General features: G+C 39.8%; 1 protein-coding gene across 1 annotated transcript in view; it reads left to right on the plus strand.

Annotated features, from left to right (window-relative positions):
* The window catches only part of tnk1 (tyrosine kinase, non-receptor, 1), a 105,700-nt gene that overhangs the window by 73,048 nt on the left and 7,967 nt on the right, over positions 1-24,685 (plus strand). The window contains exons 9-12 of the mRNA XM_039746952.1: positions 7,058-7,152; positions 10,486-10,680; positions 17,217-17,296; positions 22,095-22,543. Of these exons, the coding sequence (XP_039602886.1) occupies positions 7,058-7,152; positions 10,486-10,680; positions 17,217-17,296; positions 22,095-22,543 (819 nt within the window). The remainder of the gene's footprint in view (positions 1-7,057; positions 7,153-10,485; positions 10,681-17,216; positions 17,297-22,094; positions 22,544-24,685) is intronic.

Raw genomic sequence — 24,685 nt, forward strand, 5'->3', positions numbered from 1 at the left:
CCCTAAATTTTTACTTCCGTCTTAACTTTTAATCCTAGTGCATTAAGTTTATTTCTGATAACCTCGCTGAATCCATTATTGCCAATTACCAAAATTTCAGTTTTCTCTTTATTTAGTTTGAGAAAATTACTATTCATCCATTCAGAAATACCAGTAAGACATTGTGTTAGTGTATCGAAAGAGTCGGAGTCATCAGGTGCTATAGATAAGTACAGCTGTGTGTCATCAGCATAGCTGTGGTAGCTCACGTTGTAACCTGAGATAATCTGACCTAACGGAAGCATGTAGATTGAGAATAACAGCGGACCCAGGATAGAGCCTTGTGGAACACCATATCGGATATCATGTGTCTTTGAGATTTGATTACCACAACTCACAAAGAATTTTCTCCCTGCCAGGTAGGATTCAAACCAATTTAAGACACTGCCAGAGAGGCCCACCCATTGACTAAGGCGATTTCTAAGAATATTATGATCAATGGTGTCAAATGCAGCACTCAGATCTAAGAGGATGAGAACAGATAAATGGCCTCTGTCTGCATTTACCCAAGTCATTTACTACTTTAACAAGTGCAGTTTCTGTACTGTGATTTGTTCTGAAGCCTGACTGAAAAGTATCAAGAATAGCATGTTTATTTAGGTGGTCATTTAACTGCATAATGACTGCCTTCTCTAGAATTTTACTTAAGAAGGGCAGGTTAGAAATGGGTCTAAAATTTTCAAAGGCAGAGGGGTCAAGATTATGTTTCTTAAGAAGGGGTTTAACTACAGCAGTCTTAAGACAGTCTGGAAAGACCCCTGTATCTAATGACGAATTAACTATGTCCAGAATATTGTCAATTAGACGCCTGATATTTCTTTGAAAAACCTGGTTGGTATTGGATCAAGGACGCAGGTGGAGGGTTTCAGTTGAGAGATTATACTATGTAATTCAGGTAAATCTATCCTGGTGAAAGCATTTAATTTGTTTATAACGGAGTACCGGGGCTTTGGAGGTTCTGCAGTGTTGGGGAGATATACTATGTTATCTCTAATATCATTAATTTTTTGAGTGAAAAATACAGCAATGTTCTCACAGGTTTCACTGGAAGTATTCTGGGGCATTCCTTTGTGTTACCTGGGTTTAACAGACGGTCAATTGTTGAAAATAAGACTCTGGGATTACTAGCATTGTTATTTATAATATTAGAGAAATAGCAGCGCTCTCAAGACGGACAGTGTTATTGTATTCTGTTATTTTAACTTCAATATCTCATAATGGATAGTTAGTTTAGTTTTCCTCCATTTACGCTCAGCTCTACGACATGTTCTTTTTAAATCAGACACTCTTTGGGTCTTCCATGGAATAACAGTACTAGAGGATTTTTTAACTGTCTTTTCAGGTGCAACTATGTCAACAGCAGTTCTTACTTTAGAATTAAAGTTTTCCACTTTACTATTTACATTATCCTCGCTATTATAGCTGGCATTATAAACGGACTGATTGCTTAGAATAGTTGTAAGCTTTAAAGCTGCTGATGAGTCAAAGAAGCGTTTTTTAACAAAATGCTTCTCATGAGCGTTTTCTATCTTTATTTCTATATTAAATAGTAGAAGGAAATGGTCTGATAGACCGATATCAGTGACCTGCTTTATATCAACTTTAAGTCCTTTAGTAATCACTAAGTCTAACGTATGACCTGCTTTATGTGTAGGCTGATTTACGAGCTGCCTCAAATCAAAAGAGTCCAGGAGGTTCATGAATTCCTTTACCTTTTGGTCACACTGATTGTCGACATGAAAGTTAAAGTCGCCGACTATTAAGAGTGCGTCATAGTTTGTAACTAAAATTGACATTAAGTCAGAGAATTCCTCAAGGAAAGACGCGTTATATTTAGGAGGTCTATACACGGATAATACGAGAACGTGAGAATCTCCATGAATAACAACGGCGAGATACTCAAAGGACTTAAATTTACCAAAACTAACATCTTTACATTTTAATCGGCTCGAGTAAATGTTTGCCAAACCGCCCCCCTTTTTCCCCTGGCGGTCGGCATAGTATTGGCCTGGTGATGAGTGGTGCCTGGTTTCCTCCAAACGTGATGCCTGGCATTCACACCAAAGAGTTCAATCTTTGTTTCATCTGACCAGAGAATTTTGTTTCTCATGGTCTGAGAGTCCTTCAGGTGCCTTTTAGAAAACTCCAGGCGGGCTGCCATGTGCCTTTTACTAAGGAGTGTCTATTGTCTGACCACTCTACCATACAGGCCTGATTGGTGGATTGCTGCAGAGATGGTTGTCCTTCTGGAAGGTTCTCCTCTCTCCACAGAGGACCTCTGGAGCTCTGACAAAGTGACCATCAGGTTCTTGGTCACCTCCCTGACTAGGGCCCTTTTCCACCGATCGCTCAGTTTAGATTTCATCCTAAGAACTTTAAATGCACTCAATCAATTGCACCTTGTAGAACTGTTTGTACTTGTAAGTACAATCACCCCACTGGAAACTTGCACTACAGTTATAATATCGCACAACCTGAGCCACTTTATAAAGCGCGTATTTACATATGATGACGATATCATTTTTAAGGTGAAATGCAGCAAAATATGTTTATTAAATTATACAGATAAAACTTTAACTTCATTTAAATAATCTATATTCTTCACTGGGAGTGTCGTTAAGGATAGAATAATTAAACATGTGCTACGAAGATATTTCAATGTTCTTTAAACGTTTTGAAGAATCGGCGCTAAGCTTACAGATGGCTTAACGTCTATTACAGAGCTGATTGTATGGCAATCGGTTACTTGGGGAAAGAAAAGCAATGACTGCAGTGACGGCTACGCCAATATATATTGAATATAAAACAGAAAGAGAAAATAACAACACAGCAAAAAACGCAGCGACAAATTTCGGCAAAAGTGAAATGCTTGTGTCATGAGCACGAGGCGGCTATGCAGTGTCTGCAACGGACGTGGCCATCCACCGTGCATAACATTGGCGGGCGAAGGAGCCACCGATTCTTCCTCTGCCCAGTGCCACCACAAGCCTAGGGCCGCCCCTGAGTACTGCTGCAATAAATTATTTCATCGAAGTGAAACACATGTTTAATAACGTGCTTTAACTCCTGTCATCATGAAAATGACATCACGTATACATCTCAGTATTTTAGTTATTCAGAGAGCTGTAATATCACGAATGTAATGGACTCTGTGTCCAGTTGGAGGAAGAGAGCCGGTTTAAGAAGCAAGTAGTGATTCACACACATAGAAAATCAAGTACAAAACAAAGCATTTCACGTGCTACTTTAATTACAATGTGATTTGAGAAACTGGTTAATTAAACGATTTTAAGATGAAGTTTATGATGTTCTACTTTAATGACAAAATAAACTACGTGATTAAAGTGGAAATGTCGAGATTGAAGTGGACATTTCGTGCTTTTTCCCCACTGTGTGCCTTTTTTTTCTCTGTACCCTAATAAGCTTTCATAGGACACTCAGACAGTGGGCTTACAACTCGGCTTTTCACGGCGACTTTGATATGTGACTTCTTTTTTTTTTCCGGCACTGTGCGATTTTGTGGATGTGAGCTTTCAAGTTTCTCCAACACGCTATGTCACTTGATCAACTTCCTTTTGCTGATTATACCACGGTTTATTTGAACAAACAGTATGTTTTTCCTTTGCCTCCACTTGGTATTCGCTGAAATTCTTATATTTTCCCCCATGCTTTTCCTATTGTCTTTTCACAGAAGGCAGCGCTTAAGGGAGATTTATATTATTTTGCATATTCAAAGAGGCGTAATTCTGGGAGGAGTTGGGGCGTTATATAAAGCGCGTGCACGAGCATTAGTTTTCACGCTGATCGGGATTTATGTAGCGGAAGAACGTGGAAGTTGGAGTACGCACAGATTCCTGCATCTGGATTTTTCTGTGCGTAAGCACATTTCGGCTTTTGTGTTTACGCCATGTTATAGTGCGAGTTCTACGCACGGCGTTATACATGAGGCCCCTGGTGGTTTCGAACTTCTTCCACTTACAGATGATGGAGGCCACTGTGCTCATTGGGACCTTCAAAGCAGCAGAAATGTTTCTGTAACCTTCCCCAGATTTGTGCCTCGAGACAATTCCTTTGACTTCATGCTTGGTTTGTGCTCTGACATGAACTGTCAACTCTGGGACCTTATATAGACAGGTGTGTGCCTTTCCAAATCATGTCCAATCAACTGAATTAAGCACAGGTGGACTCCAAAGAAGCTGCAGAAACATCTCAAGGATGATCAGGGGAAACAGGATGCACCTGAGCTCAATTTCGAGCTTCATGGCAAAGGCTGTGAATACTTATGTACATGTGCTTTCTCAATTGTTTTATTTTTAATAAATTTGCAAAAATCTCAAGTAAACTTTTTCATGTTGTCATTATGGGGTGTTGTGTGTAGAATTCTGAGGAAAAAAATGAATTTAATCAATTTTGAAATAAGGCTGTGACATAACAAAATGTGGAAAAAGTGATGCGCTGTGAATACTTTCCGGATGCACTGTATACAGTATATGTAGGTTTTAAAATAAGCCAGATTTAAGTGTGACATAAAAAGTCACATAAAATCATTGCACTTTTAGGCAATTTTATATATATTAAGTAGACATATATTGTGGCAGGCAGCCGGGTCCCTTGCCCGGCCAGGATGCCACTGCAGCATATGTTCCAGGGGAGCAAGGATGGGAGACCCAATACATCCCCCTGGACGCTCGATGGCAGCTTCCCTGGGTTGCAGCTGTGCCTTGGACTCCTGCAGGGCTTCATGGGGTTTGGAGTTTGGTGTAGCCCTGTTGAGTTCCACAGGCGCAGCCAGAGGGTGCTGCAGCAGGAGCTGCTGGGTCCTTCTGGGCAGTTATTTAGCCACACCCGGAAGTGCAGCCAGGTGTCGCCAACAGCCTGATAAAAGGAGCCAGCAATCACCTCTCAGGGGCCAGAATCGGGAGGAGGAGGACGAGGTTGCCTGGGAGGAGTGCTGGAGGAAGAAGAGGGTGCTTTGCTTTGTGTTTTACTTTGTGTGTTTGTGCTTGGAACTGTGTACTGCCTGTGGGACACGCGGAAGATGTGCACTCACAGGTGAAGAAAAATAAATAGTTTATTTATTTTACATGTGTCTCCGTGTCCAGTCTGTGTCGGGTCGGGTGCCTATATAGCACCTTTTTCACTATATATATATATATATATAAATGTAACAGGATGAAACAGGATCATAAGAAATCCCTGATCTCAAAAGATTACTCCCATTATTCTTTAAATAATACTAACGCACATTAAAATTAACAGAATTCATTTAATAATAACATTATTCATAAAAACAAATCCCAATAATACATTTTTCTTTATTAAATGCTGTTTAACAGGGCTTTGCACCTCACTTTAAATTTTGCTTTCTGTGGAATGGTCTTTTGATCTTTGGGCTTTTTCAACAATTGTTTGATTTTTTCAGTCCCATCGTGCTCAAAATAATGTGTGGATATGATATGATACAGTAACTGAACCCTGGCATGTGAATGAAGCATTGGCCATGAGAATTACTGGGACTGTACTGTCACTGTGTCACCAACATAAGCAGTAGCCCCACCCAAACATCCAGCCCTACACTGGTCTGCTGCCAGATGTACATGGAATGCCTGAGATCATAATAGGTGTTGGTGCTAGCAGGGCTAGTCTGAAAATCATCCCAGACTCCGTCTTCGTTACTGCGAACATTTAGTGTCATTGTGGTTTTGTGAACCCTGGACACACTGGAAGCTGCTGTGGATAAGAGGATGATAGTAATATTGGATGCCATCATGAAACATCACCTCATGAAGGTGCTGTCTTGGAGCAATTTTTAGCCACAGGCTCATTCCAGCACAGTGGGCTAAGAAACACCTCTGGGGGTCTTTTCTGCTCATTGCTATCAGGCAATTCAGTGCTTCCACCTGATGTACTTGATAAATTTATATTGATTTATTTACTTATCAATTGATTGGCTGTATTATCTGTCCTGTCAGTCTGTAGCCTTGTTTTTTATGTTTCTGCTGATGTATGCATATGAATTTCCCCTTGAGATTAAAAAAGATTATCTACTCTAATCTAAAAGAAGAAGGGTAGTCAATGACTGTCTTCAGGTACAAGTACCTGAATTTACACAAAGTGGTTGTTGGTGCCTATACGGTATATATACAATATCATGAGTTAAACAGTTTCTTCCCTGATCCATCAATTATATACTAATCCATCCATTTCCAAACCTATGACCCATTTCTATGACTTATTCTGACAATATTGGAATCAAGACTGGAACTACACCAACTCTAATATCATCAAAGTATTAAGGGGGATTCTTGGTGACATTGTTCTCATTCATATAGTCCGGTTTTCCAGATTTTGGAAAAGGTATATCCAGCACTCAAACCTGCCTAAATTAATGTCTGACGTGAGGTTGGAGCTGGTGATATTTAGTATCTTTTTGTAATTCAGTTTTCAGGTAAGTGGCAAGATGGTATGATCTTTGCTATTCATGCTCAGAGAAGTTTCACATACAGCAACCCACATCCATCAATAGTGCTGTCAATAAATTATCAAAGCAGATGTCTGAACGGGATGGCCCACATCAAACCGTCCAGTTTTGCCATATAGTTCTGAAAAATGTGTCAAATTGCATAGATTACAGAAGCTAGGTATAGTTTCACAACAGTTTAAGGGTTAAAATCACTTCCACCTAACACCCCATGTAATCAGACCACACAACACTGTGTTCAGAGAAGTAGGCTGATTTTAAAAGTTGCAGTTGGATCAGTTTCACGAGGTGCTATGCACCAAAACATCATTTAAACCCCATATTAGCCTAAAAATATGAAGGGTAGGATACCATTAGTGATAAGTACTGTATGGTATCTGTCAAGATAGGAATGGAGGAGCTGCGTTATCTGCCTTGTGATAAAACATGGAGATCCAGTTGAATATTATCATGAATACATTTGTAAATTTTCAGTGACATTCTGGAATCCATCAGCTTCATTTTATAACTTTTTTATGTGAATTTCTTCAACTTAAGGCACAGCCCATGGAGGTCCAAGCCACGCAAGATTATAATGAACCTGGCAAGCTTCCTCTTCAAGCAAATGACACAATTACTGTTATCGAGAAGGGGTATGTTTTTACCATTTCTGTTCAATTTATTCCTAATAAGTTTACTAAGAATAAGTCCATTAAGAACCTTTTTCTGTGCAACAAACACACATATAGTGTGACTAAGAGCATTACAGCATAAACATGATGATACATACAAAGAGTATATATCTCTATTAGGAATCATTTTGGCTTGGTTGTTCTTTATTCACTGCTTTGTTTTTCAAGCCACAGACTTGATATTTGCCTCACGGGTACTTTTCATTGTACATTGGGTTTTGGACAGAGAAATTTTAGCCTTGATCCATTCAGGTGGCTGTAGGAGGCAGGTCAGATTCTAAATAAATGGCATGAAATATTACAGTGGGATAACATCAGCAGACAAAGAACACCACATACATAGTTGGCATGCAAGCCTTCCAAGCTGAGAATTGAGTTTTATTCTTACTGATTAAACTTTTTCTAATTCAAGCATTTCCCTAACTGTTTCTGTCATGGCCCAAAGTCTCCCCAGATGAGGCAAAGCTGTCGCCCGGGTTATTTATTGCAATTTGGGGTTGCAAATGTGGTTTCTCACCATCGACAGCTGCCAGTACAGTTTCTCTGTCATATATAAAGGTAGACTTTGCTGACCAGTAGACTTAACCAGAAATCCATTCATCCATTATCCAACCCACTATAACCTAACTACAGGGTCACGGGGGTCTGCTGGAGCTAATCCCAGCCAACACAGAGTGCAAGGCAGGAAACAGACCCCGGGCAGGGCACCAGCCCACTGCAGGGCACACACACACACACACACCAACCACACACTAGGGACAATTTAGAATTGCCAATGTACCTAATCTGCATGTCTTTGGACTGTGGGAGGAAACCGGCGTACCCAAAGGAAACCCACACAGACACGGAGACAATATGCCTTAACCAGAGAGCTCAGTCAAATCTCAGAATTATCTGGGACCACTAGTTGTATTTAGTTTAAACAGTCATTTTTCCCCACTTACAGTGGCAAAGCTGGGAAAGACAGTTTATATACACAAGGCTGATTTGGCTTGTTGGTATGTACATTTGTTCCAGCATCACTTATAACTGCTGTACATATTTTCATGTAATGTGGAGAAAAACCTCAAGGATAGTTCAGATTAAGACATACAGTATGCTTATAGCTCTGTGAATCTGATGGTCAGGTTTCTGTCGTCAGAGGGTAACTTTAAAGCTGACTGGTTGAAGGTGAATGGTAGTCCACTGCGGGATGGCTTGGGGACTTGATCGTCACAGGATGAATTTATATCACGGCTTCCCCTTATCTCGTCAAATTGCCCCTTCCATTTCAAGTGTTGGTGGTACCTGTGAGTTTATGTTTTGCAGCCTGGCATTGTGGATTCAATTGCTTATAATGTGCAGCTGGTGTGATGTTTGCTGAGAGGAGTATCAAATAAAATGTAAATCCTGGCACGGCAAGTTTATATACAAGCATCATGCACACACACACTCATATTTACACATATATCATTTTTTTCTTAAGTCAGGTTCTGCAAGGGTTGTCATCATTTAAATTCATACTATTTAAAAGAAACTGTGAGACAGTGACATAACTGTGAGTTGAGGTTGATGTCTACGCACTCAAAATGTCAAGAATTTTTTTGGTTTTTGGAATTGTGAGTCCATCACCACTGATCAGTAAATCCTCACTCAATAGCAGGTCCGATACGCTGGATGGCATGTTACACGCAAAAACGAATACACAAGCAAGTTCAGCTTACAGCTCTTCAGTCAAGTCACGTACACTGTGACATCCACATAGTGCCTGGTTAGAGTACACTTTATAAAAGAAACTAATTTGTCCAAAATGTCCTCTTGATCAAAGATGGTCCATCGTTATTATGGAAGAAGAAAGCATAGTGAGCATCACTCTTTTTAGAAGTTGTTAGGCTGATGTTTAGTTCCTCAGTTTGTACACTTGTGATGAGAATCCCTAAATTTGCTGGAGTTAATACACAAATCTATATATATATATAAAACTAGCTGTCCCCCACGGCTGTGCCCGCATAGTAGCGAAACAGGACAGCGAGTAGGGCTCTGCCTGGCTCCCCACTCCTGATGTCACGTTCCCCCCACCTCTCAGCCTGCAGCCTCTCAGATTAGTGCAAATATATCGCTCCTGCAATTGAACTATGATTCTTAGCGCGATGAGAGAAGTTGCAAAATCAACCGGAATGTTCAATCAATTTATAGAAAAAAGCCCGATCTAAATCTGTTAAATAGTTTTCTCATCCGCTAGCTATGAAGAGGTAAGTTACACCCGAGGCTGGCGCGCGAGTGAGGAGGGTCCCCTCCCCTCGGCCCGCTGCGTGTCTCTCGGATTCTCACAAATAAATTGGTACCACATGCAAACTATGATACATAGTGCAATGAGAGAAGTCGCAAAATCAATCGGAATGTTCAAACAAATTATAGAAAAAAAACAGATCTAAATTCATTAAGTAGCTCTCTCATGCAAGGCGGACAGACAGGATTTTATACATATAGAGATTATTAGGGTTGTCAGTTTGTCATGAAAAAACTTGTGCACCCCTTGCCTGTGAAGTATTATCTTGGTCTCAGTTGACAGCTTATGCCATGACACAAGAAACGTGATTTGGATGTTCAGCTGACAGCAGCTCTGAAATTGGGCTTAGAGTCCCTCTCATGGTCACTGAAGATGCAGAAGCATGCATCCCATGAAATGAAATGCATGCCTACATGCAAACAGAATGGAGGCGCAGACACACAGTGTACATGTGGCATTAGTGACATGGACTCCACCCCAGTGACAGAGACAGGAAACTCACAACAGCACACCCACAAACAAACTCCCAGAGCAAAACAAACTTAACCAACAAGCTAAGTAAAAGGGCAGGTTCAGTTATGGAGCACATTCTGCACCTCCTATAGTAGCGAAAAAGTGAATTAAAGTAAAACTGTGTGCCATTATGAACAAAGCTGCACGTCCTCTCTCTGACACACTAACACTGAGGACTTTCAGCCAATGAATTATTCAGCAGAAGTGGGTCAAGAAATGCAACTGGGGCTCCTTTAAACCAACAGCAATATGCCTACGTCTGCATAATGCCTCACTGGGACTGTGACTACCACACCACCATACTCTTTCTGTATTCCTTTTTTGTCATTTTGGTGTGTGCATACATCTTTCTTTCTTTCTTTCTTTCTTTCTTGAGCTTCAATAAAACATTAATTATCCCCTGGGGGCAAATAGGAAGGTCTAAAGAATTGCTGTTTGTCAGCTCCTAACCAGAAAACAAATTATTTACTTTAAAGTCTGATGGTGGTTTATCTATTTTTCATCATGTGCAGGTCTGGCCAAGCATTTTGGCGAGGACAGAATCAGCGGACTTTGTCAGTGGGCTTCTTCCCAGGGGCCATAGTCACTCAACCTTCCCAGAAGAATGAAGGTTTCATCAGCATGCCTCTCAGGAACAGTTTTGTGCATGTTAGCCATGGAGATATGGAGCCATGTCGCAGCTGGGGTTGTCCAGAACGACTAGACAAGTTAGTACCTTTATGTGATTAATTAAGAGATACAATTCTTTTCATATTTCCAGAAGAATTGTGATCTTCTGCTTCAGCTGTTACTGTTAACCAGTCAGTACAGATCATCAGCATTCACAAAAATGACAGCACCATGAAAATGTATTTTCTCCTTCTCTGCAATATTTCAAATGTTTCTCTGAGGAGGTTATCAGATGTCCAATCAGAGATGACCCACCATTATCTTTTACAATTAATTAACAACTCACAGGAGATCTGCCCATGGTCAGTGACATTCATAGGTTTTTCAAAGTGAACTTCTCATTGAAGGTCCTGCCACAAAATTTTAATGAGATTTATATCTGGATTTTAGCTATGTCTCTCTGAACTTTTTCTTGTTTGTATGTCTCTGAACATTGTATTGCTACATGACCCAGCAGCACCTTTATCTCATTGATATTCTCGAAAAAATCCTTTGACAAACAGAAAAAAAAATGATTATTCTGTGTAAGGACAACTCATCCAGATCCTAAGAGTGCAAAGCATCTGCAAACTACAGTCCTGTTCCCCTCAAGTTCTCAACAGACAATGCAGAGCTAACAGAGCCTACATTGACTAAATCGTCCTGCATTTCATTTAACTGTCCATATTGTCCCAGAAGTCCTAAACATCATCCAGAAGCATTTTTGTTAACATGAGAATCTCACAATTCAGCCTGGGCTCAGCACATTGCTCCACCATCCTTGACTTGACTGTTTTTTTGCTGTAATTAGGGTTTCCTGTTTTCAGGATTGGCTGCTGAAGTTGAAGCCTAATGGGGTGTGCACTCTGATTATTACTTACCAGTAACAGTGCAGGTACTGAAAAACTAAAAATCCTCTCTCTGTCGTCATATTTGCCCCTTGTCACTGTGCCTTTTTCAGTTGCCCATCTGCTTTATCATTATACCAGTAACGGCGCAATGCACGATGACGTGCAGTGAATACACTTGACTTGAGCATTCATAGTTTTCATCCTCTTTGCCTGTATGTTTAGCATTCGTTTGCTCAGAGGTTGATGCACTTGCTGCTTCCTGAGCAGCTCTTCTCTTCTCCACCCTAGCGGCCTGCTTCTGTTCTTCTTTCGTCTGCATCTTTTCGTGTTAAAATTGATTAAATCAGCGTTTGTGTTGAAATTACTTAGTATGTTTTCCTTAATTTTTCACTTAAGCTGGCACTTAAGTCTTCAATCTGCCTCAAGAATGATTTAAGATATGAAGAGGTAGGGGAAGTGACGGCGAAGGTGGTAGGGATGAGAACGGCGCCCGTACACATGCGCCGCACTGGAGCCCTGCTGTCCGCTGCCGAGAGTTGATTCTACAATAAAATAAAAATGAAAAGAGGAATAACCTTGGAAGTCAATCATCACCCTGAAAGCGGGTAGTAGTATATGTGTACCAAATTTCAGGTCAATAGTTCAAACGGTTTACAAGCTACAGGTGATTTAAAATTATGGACAGACAAATGGACAGCCATGGTAGTGTATTATATAAGAAGATAACACAGGCGCTGCCAATAATTACATCTCAGACACTTGAATAAAGCAAATAAAAGAAAGAATACAGCAACAGCCCAATGCTTTTTGGATCAGTTTTCTACTCCTGAAGGCTTTTGAGGTTTAGCTTCTTTGATTTTTAGAGTTTGAACTTTTATTTGGCTTTCTTACTGTAATTCAGATTCATTGATTTTTTTCTTTCATTAAATATTAAGGGTTAATTAAATATTCACACCTTTATTACTTTTGAGTAATAGGCTGAAGGGTCAGGCTTTAGGGTTTTGGTCAATTCTGTCTTAACATGGCATCAGAGCCATGATGAAAAAAGTGTAGGGTCTCCAAAAGACTTGCAAAGCAGGCCATGAACTTAACTAGTCTGCCCAGAAGAGGCTCACCTAAGCCAGCCCCAATTACCACCTGTAGGGGGACTGGCTTTAAAGAGCAAAAAGAAAAGAGATTTCTCACAAGGAAGAGAAAACCATCAAACTCTAGCTTGTACAGACTTGTAAGTTCTACAATGAATCTCTATAAAGGAAGATATTTATTGAAGTAAATCAAAAATAGAACAAAAATGCTGAAAAGAGCATAAATGGAGACAATCCAGTTCAAACTAGTTTTAATACACAATCCTCAAGACAAATCCCAAAAAGAAAAGTAATGAAAGCACAATGAAACTGTAACACTCACAGTGACTCCAAACAATATTCAGTGATCCACTCTTCTCTCTATCCAACTCGCAGGTGTCAAACTCCAGGCCTGGGGGGCCGCAGTGGGTGCAGGTTTTGTTTCTAACTCTTTTCCTAATCAGTGTCCAGTTTTCACTGCTAACTAACTTCTTTTCCCTTCTATTTTAATAACCCTTTTTTTAAGGATTAAGTCTTCTGAATTGATTCTTTTCTTCATTAAATGACAGCCAAACAGAAATGAGACATGAAACGAGCCAACAGATAACCAGCTAAATTGGGGCTTCAGACTCCAACTGGTTCCTTAATGAGAAGCTGATTCTTCCTGTTTATTAAACCCATTAATTAATTCCATGGCTTGTTGCTGCTCTCCTTTTGCCACAGCAGACATTTCCAAAACTGTTTTTTCCTAAGAACTCCTAAAATGTTTTGGTAACCTGAGGGATCAACCTTACTGAGACCTTCATCTTTATTTTCAGATTTTGTTTGATGGGTACAGGTGAGCTGGTCATATCCTGCTTGTTTTATGTCTCATTACTGTCTGGCTGCTGATTAAGGAAAAAACAACTAAGGGGCCTGAGTCAAGCTAATTAAAGCTAAGGCTAAAGAAGTTAATTAGCATCAAAAACTGCTCACTAATTAAGATGATGGTTAGAATGGAAACCTGCAGCCACTTCTGCCCTCCAGGAATTTAGTTCGACACCCCTGGTCTAACTGACCTAAACAGGACCCATCAGTGACATCAGGGTGGCCCCGCCTCTTGAGGTTCCATCCACAGAACACACAAAATGGATGCTACTTTAAAGAACCAGTACATGATAGACAAATAATAAACAAAACTCACAGAAATAACATAAAATACGATAATAACTCGAACATAACAAAAAACAATAATAAAACAGAAAATATATACAAGCCAAGAAAGTAATCCTGGCTGTAATACAACACATTCCCCTTATCAGTATCAGTGGTCCTTATAAGTAAAGGCTAAGTCACATTACACAACTTTTCCATCAATGTTCAGTTGTAACTTTCTTTTACATAATTTTAGGGAGTTGGAGGCAGTCTGCAGCGTGGCACCATGAAGGTCATTTATCTAATGCGGCATACCTCATAACTCAGTCCAACTAATCCAAAACCGTTTCCAACAAACTCAAACAGGTAGCCATAGAGGCAGACACTATATACAGGTGAGCGGACAACCAACGAATTCTTACCTGAAAGTAAGATTAATTTAATGTAGTGACAAGGAATAAAGAACATGGGTGTTTTGGAGCTCACAAACAGAAGAGGAGCTCATCTGTCTGATGTCCCATATTTTATATGCCAAGACAGATAGAACACTTTAGAAAATGTATGCGTGGAGTAACATCAGGTGCATTCGAGGGTTTGAACAGGCACAGCAACCCTCAATGGACTGAGTTTGACAGGTTGTAGGTCGGTTCGAAAACTGTTTTCTTAATCCATTTCAGGGTTGCATGCACCAAAGGATTGGGAAAAGGATAAAAATAGGCCTGGACAGGACTCTAGCCCATCACAAGGACCACTCTCAATCACAAACACACACACATAAACATACTCACACATAACACCCCATATCCATGCACAGTGACAGTTTGCAATTGGCAATTAACATAACCTAAAAGAAGCTTTTTGTAATGACTACTTCTTGACTTCAGCCTGTCTTGCTGTTGTAATTTTCACAAAATGAGATTTGCAAAGCTATTCAGTTATGAAAAATGTAGGGAATAACAGAAGTGAAAGGTAAACTTTATTACAGCGACTGATCACTACAGATATCAGTTAATGTAGCACTAACGGTAAATTATAGCGTGAGCAGATTGGCACACTTGTGTAGCATGCATGCCCACACATAAAACCCATTGTCATTTGTTTAATACCTGCTTTATTTCATCTTCATCATTAGACAGAGACCAGAGCATGGAAAACAAATGCTTTCACAAATGAACACCTAGGATTTCCCACAGGAAACAGATCAATGGTAGTATACTGTCTGTTTTTGCCTGCTTGTTAGTCGTCCACACGGTGCTTTTCAAAATGAACACAAGTTCTTAATGAAGTTTCCCTGTCGGAGTTTAGTTATTATTCATATATTACATAGGGACTGGGTTATGGGGTTTGGTGCCCCTTGGAGTTTCACAGATGCAGCTCTACATACATTATGAGGATTCTTGTATTGGCAGAGCAATGTTTTTTTTATATGAGCAGTCTGTTAAAATGAAGACATTTTGATATTCTTCAGTTGTTTATCTGGACACCTAGCCTGGCCCCCTAGTTTCAGTAAAATAGTGAATCATTATAAACTATGGATAATGGAGCTGTGAGGCTGGCTTAGTGTAAGGTAAATACCGAGGAAATGTTTATTTACTGGGTGCGTAACAGTTTACATGCCACAGGGTACTACATTCATATCTAGATAACCTTTTGTTTTCCATGCTTGCATTTTATATTTTTACTTTTTTGGAAAATCATTTAAGTTACCAGTTATGACTTAAAGCATATGAAGGACAATAGCAGCTATCAGAGGTGAAAGGGAGGAAAAAATACAAGTTGGTGTAACTGCTGTCAAAGTGAAATTGAAACAGGATGTAGTTGAAATCACACGGAACATTTTGCTGTTTCAAGACAGACAAGATGGCAGAATCGCCAATGCGGAGATTCAGAAATTCTACTTTGTACTGCATGATCTGTTTGAGATATCTCAAAAAATTCCTTGAGGAGTAAATGTGCCACACAACTAACAAAATTGGTCCATGGGTGGGCCGAGTTGTTTTATTTGGACAGACAGACAGACATGAGCTGTCACAATAGGTGCTAAGCAAATTATATGCAAACACAAAAAAAAGTAAAGGCAGAGATTGTGACTTTCTTCTTGCAACTAATATTCCATTTTCCCCAGCGCCCTTGGCACAGTGGAATCAAAAACAACAAACATAGCTGAGCTTCAGAAGGTCTGACAACCCTTAAATGCTGCTTTTTGTCAAATCACGAACAATTGCTAGCCCTTTGCATAGGAGACATTTTGGTAGGGAGGTCACTTATGGGAGTATTGACTGGTGTTACTGGGGACAAAGCCATTGCTTTTTGGGGGAGGTTTAAAGGAATTGTTTTAGACTGTGGTACAGATGCTCAGAAAGTATCACTAATAAAAATAGTCATATTTTATCAGATTTATGGTAGGAAGGCCGGGCATGAATCACCTAGATAGTTAACAAAAACACTCAAGAGAGATGTTCCTTACCCCTAACTTAAATTTAATAACTTTTTCACATCCAAAGAATATATATTTGCATTACAAATCCAAAATATAAATGAAAAGAGCACCAGGTGAGCAACAAATGTTGGTGTTGCTTTGTCTTTCATGTTTTACCACCCATGAAATGGCTCTTTCTTCTTCTTTTGGCTGCTCCCATTGGGGGTTGCCACACCAGATCATCTTTTTCCATATCTTCCTCACCTCTGAATTTTGCTCTGTTATATATGATAGATAGATAGATAGATAGATAGATAGATAGATAGATAGATAGATAGATAGATAGATAGATAGATAGATACTTTATTAATCCAAGGGGAAATTCACATGAAATATGATTCATATGAAAAGGCTAAATAGTTAAAAAAATAAATGGTAAAGCTCTGTATACTACCTTCTTGGTGTCAATTGGTGACAACCAAATAACAGAGGATCATCTGTCTGCAGCCTCCACAGCTCTGGATGCCACTCAGTGGTTATGCGCACCATTTATGTAAAATTTAGTCACTAGCTTAATTATATATAAATTAGCTTATATATATATATATATATATATATATATATATATATATATATATATATATATATATATATATATATATATATATATATATATATATATATATATATTAGGACAGTGTTGTATGCTACAAACAGACATTCAGTTTGACACTTAAGCCCAGCTCCATCTCTTCACTCACATTAAGACTTGCTTTCCATTGATGTATGATCTTCTTTACACAAGGAAAGACAGAAGAATGTTCTTGTAAATGTTCTAACCATCTATAGTCAAACAAAAAAAAATGGTATGTCATACAGTACCCTATGAAGGAAGGAAAACATGCCTAAGAATGCAAAAGAAATGAAGATAATGAAAAATGGATTGATTCCTCCAAATTGTGGATGGAGGTTTTGAACATGTAACATATGGGTTCAGTGCCATTTGATTTTCTCTGCTAGGCCAAATGTTTACTTCTTCTTGCTCGCTCTCATTTTTTTCTGCCAGGCCATAATGTCTACTTCGTCTTCTTGTTTACAGTCATGTTGCTTCCCCATTCTATTTTCAGCAATTATGGAAAACTTCCACCTTCATCTAGAAAAGAACGTCTCAAGGATAAAGATCCCTGCAAACTTCTGAAAATGTCAGGTGAGTAAAAGAATCACAGACATTTGATTTAGTATCATATACAAAATGACAAGCTGCTTTTAAAGCTTCCTCAAAAATTGCTTCCTGTTGCAGCTGGATGGAAACAGACATGTCCCAAATAGGAAAAAATGTGTTAAACACGCAGAAAGTAAATAGGAAAATGGCAGGAAACACAAGTAACCGTATGAAAAAGCACAAAAAATCAATCCTAACTGAGATGCAAAATGCATCTAGCATTCTTTCTTCTGTACATTATAAAAAAAAAACTTGGATCATAGAGGTCTATGTGGCACAATCTTGCATAGTGGAGGTAAATGACATTATGCACTAAAAAGTCACGTGATGGCAAGCGGCCAAGCAACCAAGGAAAAAGATGATCGCGCTCTTGAGTGTAAAATTATGACACTTTCAAGTGGGAGGACACACTGTTAGACTACCATAACCGGCCTGTACCGCTGACACAGGGCAGGATAGATTCTTGCATTTAAGTTTCATGTGCCAGATTCTGTCACCACCATGTGAATGAGGAAAAACAAGATTCAGAAGACCAGGTGACATCTTTTTCAGTTGTCCTGTTTTGGTGATTATGTGCCCATTGTCATGTGACAAAAGTGGAACCCGGTTTGTTCTTCTGCAGCTGTATCCAATTTGGTTGGAGGTGTAATGCCCATCCATGCACTGCTGCTTGCACCGGAGGATTTCTGTCCTTTCTGTTACCTTGAAGGAGTCTGGCCATCTTTGTCTGACTTCTCTCATTAACAGAACAGCTGTTTACAGTATATGTTGTGTTTATCACCCCACCCTCTTGAATCTCTACAGATTATACTGCATGAAAACCCAGAAGGGAGCAGCCATTTGTGAGATACTGAAATCACCTCATCTGGCAGTTCAGATATTTGGATAAACACCAGCTAAACCTCTTCACCATGTTTGCATTCTACATACCAGTGTTAATTTTGTTGATAAAAACTAAGACAAAAAATACAAAGTGGCTTGTCTGCATCATTGATGAAATGAGCTGCTCCATTGTATGAGACTTGCCCGGACACCACCAGTCGGAAACCACATCTTTATAAAGTTCACACGTTTATTTTTCATTAATAAACACAGTCCCACCATTAAACACAATTCACTCAGCAATAATCACCACTTTATGGGCTTCTTTCTCTCAGTCCTTAGCCACCTGTCTCCTCCAGGGTAGGTTCGTCCAGCTCCCACTCCCGACTCTAGCTCCCCGACTGTTAGGAGGCCGGCCCTTTTATTCCCGCCCGGATGCATTCCAGGTGGCTGGAAACAATCTTCCAGCAGCACTTCCTGGTGTGGCGGAAGTCCTGCCCTTTGCCCCGGAAGCACTCCGGGCGTTCCTGGCAGGTTCACCGCCATCTTGCCTGGTGTGGCGGAAGTGACAATTCTTCCAGTCTGTTGAGACTTAAGGCGCCCCCTGGCAGTCGCCAAGGGTCCCAACGGGCCAGAAAATCTTTTTGTCCCTTTCCCGTGGCTCTTTTTATCCAGGGCGGTTGCCCTCTCTTGACCCAGAAGCTATTATTGTCACCTTCCGGTCCTTTTAGGCGTCTGTGACAATTGTTAATATTAACATAAACCGTATGATTTCAGTACTTGAAGTGCGTCTCTCAATTAATATGATATGTAACATGGACAGTACCGCAAAACAGCATTGCTTCATTGCTGAATATGCTGAATAAATGTGTGTTATTCGTTTGGTTTTTGAGGGCAAACTAAGGTTTATGAGCATAACCCCTAAAATTTGAAGAGCGTAGTAAAAGCATTTATGTCGTACATATATATTTTATGGTAAAATCTTATAGCAGCATAACTAAGGCATGTTGAAGGCCAGAAAACTATGATGACAGACCAGAGCAGCCATTATCTGACCAAGATCTTTTGGAGTAAATCCTTTCTACAACTACTCTTCATTTTATGTTCAATAATCAATACATGTTGTTTGGCTCATTAGTATACATGTTAGTACAGTATAATAGATTAGTGGTACAGTATATTCTGTGCATATTCATATGTTAAAAAAAATCCATCCGATTGTGACTGTTTGACTAATTTACTTTTACTTTTAGTTGACTAAAACCGATTTACTTTTCCCAACTAAAATTTATTCACTTTTTGTCGACTGAAACTAATAATTAAGTGACTAAAATGTGAGTAAACTAAAATGCATCTTAGTCAGAAGACCAAGACTAAAACTAAATCAAAATGTATTGTCAAAATGAACACTGCTACATACCTGTATGTTGAGTTGCTGACACATGGCTCTTTGGAGGAGCAACCTATTTTCATTAACAAACAGGTCAGAGAAGGGATGTGCAGAATTGTTCATAATGGCTCGCAGTTTTGTTTTAATTCTCTCCTTTGCTACTATAGAGGGTCCATAACTGAGCCTGCCCTTTTAATTAGCTTGTTTATACAGTAGGTCTCTCTTGAAGTGATGTTACCAGCCCAGCACACAAACTGGCCACCACAAAGTTGTGGAAGATGTGAAGGATGTCATTACTCACATTAAACAAATGTAGTCTCGTAAGAATAAAGAGCCTGCTCTACCCATTCTTACATAGTTCTTCTGTGTGATGAGACCAGTCCACCCTGGCTCGGTTATGGACACACTCTCGACCCCCTGGAGGTAGTAGAGGAGGAGGGAATTAAAGCAAAACTGACTACCATTATGAACAATGCCGCACATCCTCTCTATGACACACTAACACTGAGGACTTTCAGCCAACAAATTATTCAGCAAAAGTGTTTCAGGAAACATGACGAGGACTCCTTTATGCCAACAGCAATACACCTTTTTCCCTCTTTAATTTTCATTTTTAGTCCCTATAGTGTGTGTTAAGACCATAGTGTGTATGTGTGTATATATATTCGCTGTCGCTCCTCCAAACCCGCAGACAACACATCCTGACACCAGGTAAAAGTCCCAGAAATATTTTTAATATCTTCTATAACGTGACAAAGCACCTCCACAATACTCAATAATAAACAATAATCAATACAATAATACTAATGATCAATCCTCCTCTCCTCCCAGCAGCTCCGTCACACTTCCTCCCAACTCCGGTTCAGTCTGCTGGGTTTCCCACAGTCCTTTTTATATTGCTTGATCAAGAAAATATAAATCCCTGTGCCTCCCTGCAGCGTCTCCTGGCGGCCCCCACAGTATCCAGCAGGGCTGTGAAGCCAAACTCCATTGTCCATGATGTCCTGCTGGAATTCAGGGTACCTTCATGTTGCAGGGAGGACTCCATCTAGCGGCCTGGGGGTGTTGGCCGGGATAAATTGCCGGCCTCCTTTCACAATATATATCCATCCGTCCATCACAGGGCACCAGCCCACAGCAGTATATATATACAGTATAGTCATAAAAATAGACAGGAGCCATTTTGGGGCAGCCACCTGTAAATTGTTTCCTGGCTGCACAATTGGTTTCAGTGGTGTATAGTTGTGTACAGGTTTGAGTCCACAACAGGACTGATTTGCTGGCACAAAGATGGAGGCTTTAATGGAGAGCAGAGAAAGTGATGTCCTTATTTGGCCTGGAACCATATGTGATGTCATCAGGGACAGGTGGAATTTCTCCTAACTGGTCTGCAGAGAAGTGAGAAAAAGATGTAGCCCAGTCCGCCACCCCTTGGTCTGGTATTGAATTGCTCTCATTCAGGCTCTTTAGCTGTCTCCCACGCGCATGTGTGTGACAATATATATGTATACACACACATTTATTTAATGAGTGTCTGTAAAAAGCCAAATTTCCCCCCAGAGACAAATAAAATTCCACCTAGCTAAAGTAGATACCAAATATTGATAGTTGTATAGAGTTTACAATCCTTTTCCTTACAAATGAAAATTGCAGAATAATTATAATTTGTTCTTGGATCAGGGGTATCATGATGGCACAGTGGTTAGTGCTGCTGCCTCATAATGCCATAAAGCTGTGTTTGAGTCACAGGAGAGTCATTCTTTGTATGTTCCCTCAGATGCTCCCGATTTCCTCCCTCATTTTAAACACATTCTAGTTAGAACTGGTGAGTGTTTATTCCTATTGTGTGTCAGATGCTTCATCACTTCAGTGCTTCTAAAAGTAGATTCCGTGACTACAGATAGATAAACTGCCATTCGCACTGACTACTGCATTAAAAGTACCTAAAGTGTTCTTGTTGCGTCTTATTCTATCTGTTGCTGTAATTAGTACATGGTATGGTATCCATTGCCTTTAGTTGGTTTAGTCTGTAGGAGAATCTCATTGTACTATGTATGCTTGACAAATGAACTGAACTTGAATATTCCAGTGGCCTGGAACGGCTCTTGGTGATCAGGATGAGTAAATACAAGGTGGCCAGCACATAAAAATAAAGAGGTTACCATTTTCCAATAGAGTAAAAACCATTAGGGCACTAATTCTGAATATATTTAAGCTAGCGCTCCACTTGCTTCAGTATTGATTATAATATATCCCCTTTTAATAGTGACTCAGTTGTTTTTTCATCTTCATCAATATTGCTAATCTTGCTTAATATAATTAAGTGTTGCAAGGGACCAAAGCCTATTCCAGTGGCACTGGGCACAAAAATATCAGCAAGTGTGTCAGTCCGTCACTGCTTTTTTTTTTGCCATTTACAGCAAATTATATTTATTGAAAAATACTTTGATCTGTCAACAGATCCATGAGTTCATCTATTAATGACCGGTTGAAGGTGGTGAGGATCTTTAACAAAACTTTAAATGTGTTGCCAAGTCTGCTCATATCTTTTTATATTGTGTGTACCTGCAGGGTTGTCACGAAGTCTGGAATCTGTGCTAAATGCCACATCAAAACTCGACCAAGTCAAACCAGGAAGAACACCTGAGAATGTCAAAGACAGTCTTAGAGTGAATGAGCGACGAATGAGTGACCTCCCTGGCAAGCGTCCCATCTTGGACAGTGGTGCACATCAGAGACAATATGTCACTCCTCCCCAACAAAGAGTTAAAGGAAGAGCAGCTCAACAGACAAGAGATCACAGATTGGGTTTAAACGTATTTTCAAACAATCCATGGAATGCACAGGCCCTGCCCAAGGTTGACTATCCTGATGGACGGAGTGGAGGTGGAGGTGAAGGTGGAGGCAGGTTGGCAAGTTCAGCCCACATGGCTCGCTCCAATCCCCAGATTGACAAGTGTGCAGAACACAGCTCATGGTTGCCACCAGCAAATGTGGATTTTCGAAAAGTTATCTCTCAGGTATTTGTGCAGCCGAATGTTCATTAGCGTGAAAATACACGTGCTTTGTTGGGCCCTGCCCTGATTCTAGAAGCGGTCATGGGTTTTACTTTATGATTATGTGAGTTATTTGCTATGGTTGCATTTAATTCTATGACAAGCAGAGCCCTTCTTCCTGTTTGATTTTTGCAGGAGTAAATTCTACTCTTGTGTCTTCTACTTCCCATTCATTTTCTAAATAGATTTTAATGGTGAGGGTTACATCATCAAGAAGCAGAGAAGTCTCTTATTTCTGTTTAACGGAGACTGATTATGGAAGCATTTGAGGTATTCATAGACATCTTCAGACCAGCTTTGGGTTAAAAGATGCATCTTGCTTTGACATGCTACTCCTAAACATGACTCGCTGCAGAGTGTTATGCTCTAGCAGGAATAGTGAGCAAAAGTGCCTAAAGACATAAAAGAAAATAATTCGACCAGGTGATGGAATATAAACTTTTTATACAAAATGACCATGGGAACACATACGGTAGAATTCTTTTTGCTTGTTTATACTTCTTAGTTAACAAACAGGAGCCTTTATTTCACGGTCATGCTTAGTGCAGCAGGTCAAAACTGCATATTAAAGGTTTGGCCTTCATTGAAGAGCAGTAACTCAATTTAAAATAAGCAGAGCGGAATTCTAGAACGGTGTATTTAAGGCTGAGACTAATAAATATAACTCTGCATATGTCATCTGTTGTGCTGAACCATAAATACAGTGTAGCAGACCAAAACTGGCTAGGGCTGCTATGACTGACATTCGATACTTCAATATTATGTACATAACATTTTCAGATCCTCTAAATCCCATTCAGTGCTTCAGGGACAAAAATAATGTATACCAATAAATACAGTTTGTAATTGTATTTCTTTCATTTTTTACTTTCTGGTATAGGGAATCGTCCAAAAATCCAGTTGTTTTAGACCTCCCTGTCTGATTTACTTTCTCGTGGGAATGTATTACAATTGTCCAAAAATTTGATTTTGAGATTTTGATGAATCTCAACGTTTTAAACCGTCTGAAAATACAATTTTTGAAATTATGTCTGTGTGTCTGTTTGTGTGTGTGTGTATGCAAACACGATAACTTGAGTATGCTTTCAGTTAGGTCAACCAAATTTTTCATATAAGTATTAGGTATGAAACATAGATTTCTGTCAACTTTTCAGCTATTTCCACTAACCAGAAGTGTTACTTTACCTTTTATTCATGCAGCTGCAGAGTCTGATTTATTCAACTTTACTTTTATAATAATTGTTCAATATATTATTAATATGATTTGATTTGTTGTTAATGGTTCCTTAATGTACAAAATTTTAAAATATAATCATTGCCTTGTGGTTTACTCCCTTTAAATATCCATCCCCATATCTGAGTATACGAGGAAGTCGAGGGAGACCACTCCCGGTTTTTCAAACTGTTGTGGTGGAGTGCAGAATGACAGGGTGCAAAAAGAAAACCTTGGTGCGCCAACTGGGTCGACCTGCTTAACGTAACAAAAGATACACTCTGTGGCGTATTTGCCCTTGGAATATTGGGGTACAAAAAAGGGTATTCAGCCTTTAGATGCAAGTTAGGGTCAGTCTGCTTGGGAGCTCCATCTGAAATGACACCTAGTTCAGAGAAGCCGGCGCTTTTATGGCGGGTGAACCAGAAGGGGTAGAGTCAGTTACCTTCACTGATAGTGGTCAAGGCTTTGGGCCTCAAGCCGTGCGGTTGTGGGTTCAAATCCTGCTGTTGACACTGTGTGACCCTGAGCAAGTCACTTGACCTGCCTGTGCGCCAATTGGAAAGCCAAAAGGAAATGCAACCAGTTGTATCATAAATGTTGTAAGTCACCTCGGATAAAGGCGTCAGCCAAATAAGTAAGCCCCCCTACTCCCAGTAATTCACACTGAAAACATTTAGAGTTAACAGCCAGTCTAAATGGTACGTGTTTTGGGCTTTCAAAGAAACCAGAGGGTAATGTAGACCTTCTAACTATTCTTTATTCAATAACAAACAAATGCTTGTTTCACGTGTCACCTTTTCTATACGCTTAATTCTTTCCAAAGCACATTACACATACAGCGGACATGCTGGACAGTCCAGTTGCTTTCATTGTATTCCTGTGTAAGTAAA

Source organism: Polypterus senegalus, chromosome 3 (genome assembly GCF_016835505.1).
Source record: "Polypterus senegalus isolate Bchr_013 chromosome 3, ASM1683550v1, whole genome shotgun sequence".
NCBI lineage: Eukaryota > Metazoa > Chordata > Cladistia > Polypteriformes > Polypteridae > Polypterus > Polypterus senegalus.